Consider the following 9,754-nt stretch of genomic DNA (forward strand, 5'->3'; position numbering starts at 1 on the left):
TACAACTTCTTTTGAAGAATTTTTTCCTGATTGTAAAAGAATAAATTTCATAACTGAAGCTTATTGGAGGTTCTACAAACGGACGAAAAAACTCTAGATTAACCACTGTTTTTGCATATCTGGTATAGTCAACAAGTGCAAGTGCTTACAGAGTTCTTTTAAAAAATGAAATTTTAATTTTGCCTTCAGAAAGAACACTTCATCTTATCACACACAAACTTGGTGCACCAAATCAAAATGCTTCTGTTAAATATTTAAAAGCATGGCGATCTGAGTTGACTTCACTTGAGTCTAATGTCAACCATTTCTGTACAGCTTGTTTTACAGAACGAACGAAAGATCAAAACTATTTCTCTTATAAAGTTTTCTGATATCATTCTGTTATCATATCTGATATCCATGATATCATCAACAATATGATCTGCAAGTTTTTTAATTGTTTTATGTCCAATTATGTTCGTGATCTATCGCAAAGCAGTAGATCAACATCGTGCCGTAAAATTACTAAGTTGCGTGATGGATACTAACAACAACCAGAGATGTGACTTATGTCTATTTTGACGGACAAGCGATATTTTGGACGTCGTCGTCAGTGGAATCGTACCTCAAACATTGAGAAATCAATTAAAGCTATACTAGCACAAAGTTTCAGCCAAGAATGCGATGGAAATAATTCAGTGATATTTTTCTTTGACATTGTTCCGCGTAGCCTACCTTGTTGTTTGTGTTGCATCAATGTCACAGTTGTCACACCTCTCCTTAAATTCATGTTGCATTGCAATTTTCTGTGCTGCTTAAAGTACTAAAATTAATAAACAAACATTTGCAGCTAACTCTTTGCTATATTCTACATCTCACGCCTAAAACAGTACTGCGGTTTTGTTTGTTCGGTAATTACGGTTTTCGTCGCATGGGGCCACTAGCGTATTCAATAAAAACCTGTGTCCAGTACAGGTAGTCTAGAAGTACATGCACTGATGTAGATTGTAGATGAAACCACTAAAAGAGCTTAACTGTTTTATGTGGATGTCCTTGAGTGAGATACCAAGTTGGAACACTGTTTGTTTTGACCAAGTTTGTAATATGAAGTCGCTTGTTCAAAGTTGCAGCAGTGATGACGAATTTACTTCACTGCCTGCACATAAGAAATGGTGCAAGTACTTTCAACTGTCGAAAAACCCTGTATGTTGCTCAGAATTGCCCAGTTTTTCTTTGCTGTGGCGCTGATAAAAACTGTCCTTTTCTGAACAATTAATTAATTTTACTCTCAAATACTTGACCCGTGTGTTGTGTAATTTTTCAGTTATCATTTTGTGTGAGCTAGTTTAGCAAGTTTCTCAAATGTTTAGATTCGTCCAATGTCCATATTTGTGCTGTGATAGTGCATTATTCTATAGCATTTCTTTTAAAAATATTTTTTATAGGCTTGAAAAGAGCTGTATGACTAGCCGAAAATGCTACCTTATTGTTTTTTGTTTTTATAATGTTAAATGAAGTGTTGTTGCTGGGTTATGTCTGTTTATTTTGTAGTAGTTCTGTGATACTTTTTGTTTTCATAAACGTTAATGTTTAACTAACTATGCACTTTCAAATATTCTAAATTTATTCCGTAATAGAAGTGCTTGGATCGCAAAAAAGTTAATGCAACAGAAATAAATTTGTCAGGGATTGTGTATCATCAAATATGGTAACCCTAGACCACAGTTAATATGACATGGTAGCTAAAATTTGAATGTTTTTAAAGTTAGGACAAGTATTTTTAATTGAAACTTAGGATTTGGAAATAAAAAGAAGTTGAAACAAATCTGAAAACTACGATTAAACTAGTTGCAAGCAATTGAAATAATACGCCAATGGCAATTAAGATGAACAACTGAATATTCAGTTTGAAAAACCTCATCTTTGTGAAGTAAGTGATTAGAAGCAAGTTGACAAAGATCACAAGTCAACAAAAAAAATATTTTCTTGTTTCACAAATTTATTGCTTAGTTTTAAAAATCTTTGTTAAAACAATAAAACTTGTTTTTCAGATAGTACTGAGTACATGTTTATCAAACACTCTTTTGGATAAAATTTGATCAACTATTTCTCCTTTCAAACATCTTTCACAATACAATTCTTTCAGTTGGTCACATTTAACAACCAAGTTTAAAAGGGATCGTTCAAAAGATCTATCAGCATCAAAACTACCAATGATGACCAAATATCTTAAAGTAGATGAATATTTACTAGTAACATAATCCAATTCAGCCGAACCTTCTTTCGAATCAAGTTTTAAGTAGACAAGTGGTAGAGAAGGACATAAAATATTGCACGTGTCATTAACTATTGTAGATAGATATCGACATCGATGGGTGAAAATCACTACTTTAGCTTCAACGTTCATATTTGCTTTGGTAAATTCATTCCATAAATGTTCTTCTACATAAGACTCGGCAACAATTGGAAGACTGCAGATAAAGGAAAGCTTCTGAAGTGCAGATTTTCTAAAGTTACATAATGCTTTTATAACATTGTCATCAATGGAATTATAGTATACATCCAACTCTTTCAAGGACTGACATTTCTCAACAAGCAAAAATAATGACGAAGGAGCAGGAACTTTCTCAAAATGTAACTTCCCCTGAATTCTTAAAACTTCAAGTCCAGGATGATTTTGAGCTAAGCTGATCAGTAACTTGTCATCCACGGGAGTACCAGAATCATTGAGATCAACAGTTGTTAAATATTTACAACTGCACTCGTCTGTTTGAGAAAAGAACTTTTCCAAATATAGTAAAAAAGATTTCACTTCAATATTGACACCATAATGGCTAGAAAAGAGATTGTGTAGTTCAAATGTTTTCAGTTGTTTGTTCTTGATGTTGGAAAGCTCTGTGATTATTTGACAAGCTTGTGATGTACTTCCTTTGAGATTTTCATAAGAAAGTTCAATACTTTTTACAGCCATACAAACATTTTTGAAAAAACCTCGCAGTTGATTTGCTTTAAATTTTTTTCCACACTTTATTGTGAAATGATTCCACAGTTTGGGATGATAAAAGCATTGAGACCAATGCTTGCAAACTAAACTGGCATTTTTCTTGTCTTTCAATGAAATAAAACCAAACACTGTAACAAGTGCACATTCAGGCAAGATAGACCAATCTAACTCTTGCAAGGGATGAAAGTTAGACATGATATGATGAGAAAGTGAGGAACACTGACTTTTCCTACACAACAGTTATTACGGTACTAATTACATAAATTGTTACTCTGAAATTTTTAGCAAATAAATTAAAAGTCAACATAGTAGCTATTCACCTCATTTTATTGTACTAGTTAGGGATGCTAAAAATTGGAGCACAAAAGTGCATTTGGAGTACAAAAATTTACTTATGAATAAAAAACGTCATCTACCAACAAGTAATTATGACAATACATTTAAAACAATGATCAAATTAGTAGCCTACGGGAATAAATAACCTAATCAAGAACAAACGTTTTCAAAAATTTTACTTCAATGTATTGCAAGAATTTGCAGTTATTTTTCAACAAGTCCAGAAATTAAACAAGTTACATATAAATGTCATAAACTTGTAATATATTTCACAAAACAAACAGGGTATCTTATAAACTATAATATGTAAAGTGTCATTGCAAATATACCATACTACTAAATCTTTCCTGCTTTGATACGGCACCCTAAAAACTGCAATAAAGTTAGCAAGCATGCTTCGGTCTAGCTAATTTTATACACCTATGTACAAAATCTTCATGAAAGTTACAAATGGTCACTATGCAGAGAGTCACTGTTGGACAGTCCCTTGTTACATGCAAATTAGGAGAAAAACTCTGCTTTGGAAATGTTAAATAAGGTTGAATGTTCACGTTGCACTAAAGTCATTAAAAAATTAAAATTCTGTTTTTTGTAATATCAATCAACGTTGGCTCAGATATTTAAAATGTTCTGGCCTAACACAGTAACACATGTATTATAAAGTTTATCTCTCTTTGTAAGGAATCTGATGAATGATGATGTGCCATGGTACTGTCAGAGATGCTTGAATTCTAGTCTCTCCTTTGTTGACAGAACTTATGACATTGATTTTGACCAATTCTTTTCCTCAAAAAATTCAAAAACTCAAAACAGTACTGCAGTATCTGGTAGCAATGATCTGAAAAATCTTTTCACAAATGATATATACCATTTTAAATAAATTTTTCTTGCATTTTCTTGCTCTCTGTATTTTAAAATTAGTTTTTTTGCACCTTGCCTTTCTACCACATCATGTGATCTGTTCAACACCTTTTGATGCAGTTACCTTTGATTCTCACAGAGCCTATATCGTTGAGTTTGAGCTAGTCAGAAGTACTGTGTAGTTTTTTGGTTTTTCCTGTTTATAGTTATAATAACCATTGTATTTTATTCAGATGTAGTAAAAATTGTATATATATATGTTATTCCTGAAGAGGACATTGTGTGATGTCGAAAACGTTCAATATTAAATTGTTGTGTAGTTTTGCTACCATCTATACATTTTTTCGCTACCATCCTGATTGCGCCATAATCTAACCAACAGTTGTACAATGCATTGTTTTGACAATTACATTTTACTCTGATTATTTGTTAATATATGGCGCTGTTAAAACAAATAAATTGACTTGACTTTGTGTTTTTTGTAAATATAATAATTTTTAATATGTTAATTGTTAAACTTGATAACGTTGCTTGGCTTTGTATGCCTATTGCCTATGGTTCAGTGTAGTTATTACACAAGCCAACACACTTTTTGTGTCAGCATAGTAAATGTCATTCTAGGATATATTTTGGGTGCTGAATTAAAAAATCACATCAGATTTTTTGTATCACATCAGGATTTTATGATATCTGAATGCTGATTTGGTAAAAATTGGTAAAATCGACTCCTGATCTATATTGGTAGACTATGGCGTTTTAAGGAATTTGGACCTTTTTTTGTCAATAAGGTCTGCGATAAAGTCTAAATTCATCACGATAAAGTCTAAAGTCTACACAAGAGATACAAACATAATATTAATGAAAACATTGAGGTACCGTATTTCAAGACCTCTTTTATATTTTTTAATTTTATTGAAGTCCGGTAACTTGAACCCAATTCTTTAAAGTTTATGTGCAAACACTAAACGTTCAACGCCCTTTTTTTTTACAAGAGTAGGCTACATTGTTATTTTTTTCATGTTAAGAAGTAGGTTTGGTGGCTGTGCAAATCCCCGATGCATATTTTAAACCTTTTGGTTTTGCCATCTTTTCCTTTTGTTGGTGCTACAGTTGTGTGTTTGTAACATTGTCATTCGTTATATGTTTGCGAGAGCAAAGAAAAATAAAATTGAAGAAATTGAATAGAATAGACCAACGGTGCGGCTCTTCAACATAAATTTTGTGGCTCTTGTATTGAATCGTAATAGCCTACTACAAAAAAATTAAGATTATAATTTATAAATGTATCTCGGACTGTCAACCAAGCAGTGGCGTACCTAGGGTATAGCAGGTATGGCTCGAGGAATGGGCGCCACATTGATAGGGGCACAAAAATCGGTTGGTATAAATTAAAATTGGTGACTTAGCTACACTGTCTTCAAAATGTAATTTGCGGCCAATACAACACAAAGATCAAACAAGAGTCTCTCTTTTACTGTAACCATTGTTAAACAATGGAATTGTGACTTTGCAAAAGCAACATTGTGCTTCTCCTGGCTCATTTTGAGTTCACTCAGCAACAATTGGAAGTTTAGTAAAGTCGCTATAAGCAGCGATTAGCTGAAGCTTAAAAGTAGTACGGTACCAAGCCTTAAAGCAGCCGGCGGCCATCGCGGGAATGGCCGCTAAGTAGTGCTTGAATGTCCGCCAGTGCTACCTCCTCAGTCGGCCAATTTGGTCGCCAGTTTCTTCTAGCTAATTATTTAATTTTGCAATAAAATGATCGTGGATTAACTGTCGAAAATATCTAGTATCAAAGAGTTATGCAGAATTAGGTCAGCGCGTCATAATCACCATTGTTGTATTGTGCGGAAACATTAGCTATTGTATAGAAAATATCCAGCTGCGATCACCAGATAAGTCTTGTTTGTAATTCCCGATGTTTATTTTAGCAAAGTTTTAATCCGAAGTGCTAATTTACATCCGCTGGCAATATTGTCATGTTTATGTAGATTCAATGTTGTCGGACATTGAATCATTGTGAAAAGGGAGAACTACCCAGACAACAAAATTCGTCATTTTTTCTCTGATTTAACAACCAAACGTAGAATCAATGTAAAAATGATGGATTTTGTTGTCTGGGTAGGTTAGTTGACATCCGAGGGGAAAACATGTGTCTTCAGAGATGAGAAATGTTTCCGCTGTGGGTTAGTGACTTCACACCCTAAATGGTGACATCCTTCTATTTACTTGTGCTATCGTTATTTGTATTTTGGCCTCCAAGCACGCAGACTTGGCCGCCGAAAAGGAGCTCTCGGTAGGCCACGATGGCTGCCGGGAAAAAAGACGAGTTTTAAGGCCTGGGTACCAGAACTTACTTATTCATTTTTACAAGAATTTATAACTTTGTAAAATCAAAACATTGTGCAACCTTGACAAATGGAAGAATTAATTCGCACAGCATCAACAACTTATCGTCCAAATTTTTGGAGATTAGTGAGTCAAGTACATAACTCATATGGATAAACAATCATTGTGTTTTTATTGCTGTTATGTTATGTCAACTGATTTTGCGGCTCGCTGGTGTTTATGGTTTATACGCGAGCGGCTCTTTCTTTGAACAACTTTGCCCCCCCCTGGAATAGACACTTAAAAATAGGTTTTGGGAAACGTTACTCTGGGACAAACTTTCACTTGCATGATTTTCGTGAATGTTCTGAGTGGATTTAGGATTTCCATTGCTCTATCGTCTTAGGTTTTCCACACAAGCTTCACATGCAGTTTGTGGAGCCCATGATTTGTCCTGATCACCCAGGCGAATTTTAAAGTATGCAAGATATGCTTGTTTCACAAAACTTGTTATGGTTTGCCTTTGGTTAGGAACAGTATCCTATAACTGCCACATACATAGGTGTCATTTCAGGGGTGCGAAGGGTGCTTGAGCAACCCAAAATGAAAATCTGAGGTAACAACATAAATGCGAAAGCACCCCTGGGCCCTGGTTTGCATACAAAATACACCGATTCAAATGGAAATTAGCATTGCTAAATAACGGGTTTTTTTCTTTCTTGAAAGTCGTTTCACCAAAGCGCAATATTTTTAGTGTTTTACTATTGTGGGTGGTACGCAGCGCCACGCATATCAAAGGCAGACATGATTGTACTACAGACGAAATCGTTTAATCGAATCACCTATTTGCCAGACGTTTTGATACGATTGATTCGTTTAACCAATTTACAAAAAAAAAAGTTTTTTGTGAATTTAAACTGGTCCTTCTTACATTGATTTATCGTCTGCAGACGTTGAATCAATGTAAAAAAGACCAGCTTTGCTGACTGGGAGAGCAATTGTAGGATCAAAGCATTTTTCTGCAAACTGCAGCAATCGAACTTCTTTTAATCTCACCGATGTCTGTGAGGTCACAAACAGCAACGCAAACATTGGTTCGCTTGTTGCAAACGTGACGGTGATGTTGTGACAGTGAATACGCTACGTCAGAAATTCATTGCACAGCCGTCAATGGTCGATATAATGCCAAATATATATGCAGCTTTGGTAACTTACATTGTTATTCCGACTTCTTCCTGTGAAGCCGAACGTTCCTTTTCGTTATTACGACGTTTGAAGACCTACCTTCGCAGCACTCAAACGCAACAACGACTGAACAATTTGGCCGTTATAGGTAAAAAAAGATAAAGGTGAGCCCCAGGATCTGCTACTATTCGGTGAGTCCGATTCGGTGAGAGCCTTTTTCGGTGAGAGCCCTATTCGGTGATTTTTTTGAATTTTTTTTTGAAAATTATTGGGTACCGTAGCCTAATTATCATTGCAGCATTTACATCGTTTTAACGTCGCTAAACGTTGAAATAAGACCCTAACCATTAACCCCCAACCCTTAACCCCCAACCCTTAACCCCCAAACCCTTAACCCCCAAACCCTTAACCTCCAACCCTTAACCCCCAAACCCTTAACCCCTAAACCCTTAACCCTCAACCCCCAACCCTCAACCCCCAAACCATTAACCCCAAACATTATCCCCCAAACCCTTAACCCCCAACCCTTCCCCTCCAACCCTTAACCCCCAAACCCTCAACCCCCAAACCCTCGACCCCCAAACCTTTACCCCCAAAACCCTTAACCCCCAAACCCTTAACCCCCAACCCTTAACCCCCAAACCCTTAACCCCAACCCTCAACCCCCAAACCCAAACCCCCAAACCCTTAACCCCCAAACCCTTAACCTCCAACCCTTAACCCCCAAACCCTTAACCCTCAACCCCCAAACCATTAACCCCAAACCTTATCCCCCAAACCCTTAACCCCCAACCCTTCCCCTCCAACCCTTAACCCCCAAACCCTCAACCCCCAAACCCTCAACCCCCAAACCTTTACCCCCAAAACCCTTAACCCCCAAACCCTTAACCCCCAACCCTTAACCCCCAAACCCAAACCCCCAAACCCTTAACCCCCAAACCCTTAACCCCAAACCCTTAAACGCCAAACCCTTAACCCCCAAACCCTTAACCCCCAACCCTTAACCCCCAAACCCTTAACCCCCAACCTTTAACCCCCAAACCCTTAACCCCCAAACCCTTAACCCCTAAACCCTTAACCTCCAAACCCTTAACCCCCAAACCCTTAACCCCCAAACCCTTAACCCCCAAACCCTTACCCCCAAAACCTTAACCCCAAACCCTTCACCCCAACCCTTAACCCCCAACCCTTAACCCCAAACCTTAACCCCCAAACCCTTAACCCCTATTACGACAATGATAATTAGGCTACGGTACCCAACAACTAAAAAAAAATCACCGAATAGGGCTCTCACCGAAAAAAGCTCTCACCGAATAGGGAACTCACCGAATCGGACTCACCGAATCGGGCCATTCCGGAGTCCCATACTTGATTTAAGCCTCGGGGAACGAGAAGATAAGGTTCTCATTAGACTAAGCCTTCGGCACTAAGCCTTCGGCCTTCGCCGTTATAGGTAGTCATCGCGAATTGGCTGAGAAATTAAACATGGAAGAACTTGTCACGGAGTTTGTTTCCAAGACAACGACCCGCAGAAACAAATTTGGATGTGATTAATTTATAGCAAGCCGCATTATAAGGCAGACGTGAACAAATTAAAGTCGAATATATTTCAATATTCAATGTAAGATCACTTTCGCCTCGCATGTAATACTTGTTTTCATTTCTATCTGATCGTTTAACATACCGCTGCAGCCTATTTGATTACACATACGACAAAATTATCTTCTTTTATGTTGATTCGACGTTTCATGACGTAGGCTAAACATGGTTGAATTTACTATTAGATTGAGTCATTGGTTTTAACATTTTCCATCGGTCAGGTTTTCAATTGATTAGCCTATATTGACAATTTTCATAAGATAACTTAGAGCACCTCTAATTTCGTCAAATTTTTTAAAAAAATTACGCCAATGGCCACATATGTAACAAAAAACATCAGGGTCATTTTCACACTTTCTCCTTGAAGACGCCATCCTGCTACTTATTCACACCACAAACAGAATTAACACCTTGCTAATATGAAAAATTCTGAATACATGAAAATTCAAATAAGAATGAGTT

At 36.6% G+C, this 9,754-nt stretch overlaps 1 protein-coding gene across 1 annotated transcript; it reads right to left on the reverse strand.

Moving 5' to 3' along the window:
* Window positions 1-1,835: 1,835 nt before the first annotated feature.
* On the reverse strand, window positions 1,836-3,243 carry LOC145765534 (F-box/LRR-repeat protein 3-like). The gene has a single exon (XM_082577371.1). The coding sequence runs from the start codon at window positions 3,176-3,178 to the stop codon at window positions 2,027-2,029; it is 1,152 nt and encodes a 383-aa protein (XP_082433497.1). The 5' UTR covers window positions 3,179-3,243; the 3' UTR covers window positions 1,836-2,026.
* Window positions 3,244-9,754: the final 6,511 nt, after the last annotated feature.

This window comes from Aplidium turbinatum, chromosome 2 (genome assembly GCF_918807975.1).
Source record: "Aplidium turbinatum chromosome 2, kaAplTurb1.1, whole genome shotgun sequence".
In the NCBI taxonomy this organism is placed as follows: Eukaryota; Metazoa; Chordata; class Ascidiacea; order Aplousobranchia; family Polyclinidae; genus Aplidium; species Aplidium turbinatum.

Bases quoted from the DNA above. Each gene is read 5' to 3' on its own strand.
- LOC145765534 (XM_082577371.1), bottom strand. From the start codon at position 3,178: ATGTCTAACTTTCATCCCTTGCAAGAGTTAGATTGGTCTATCTTGCCT.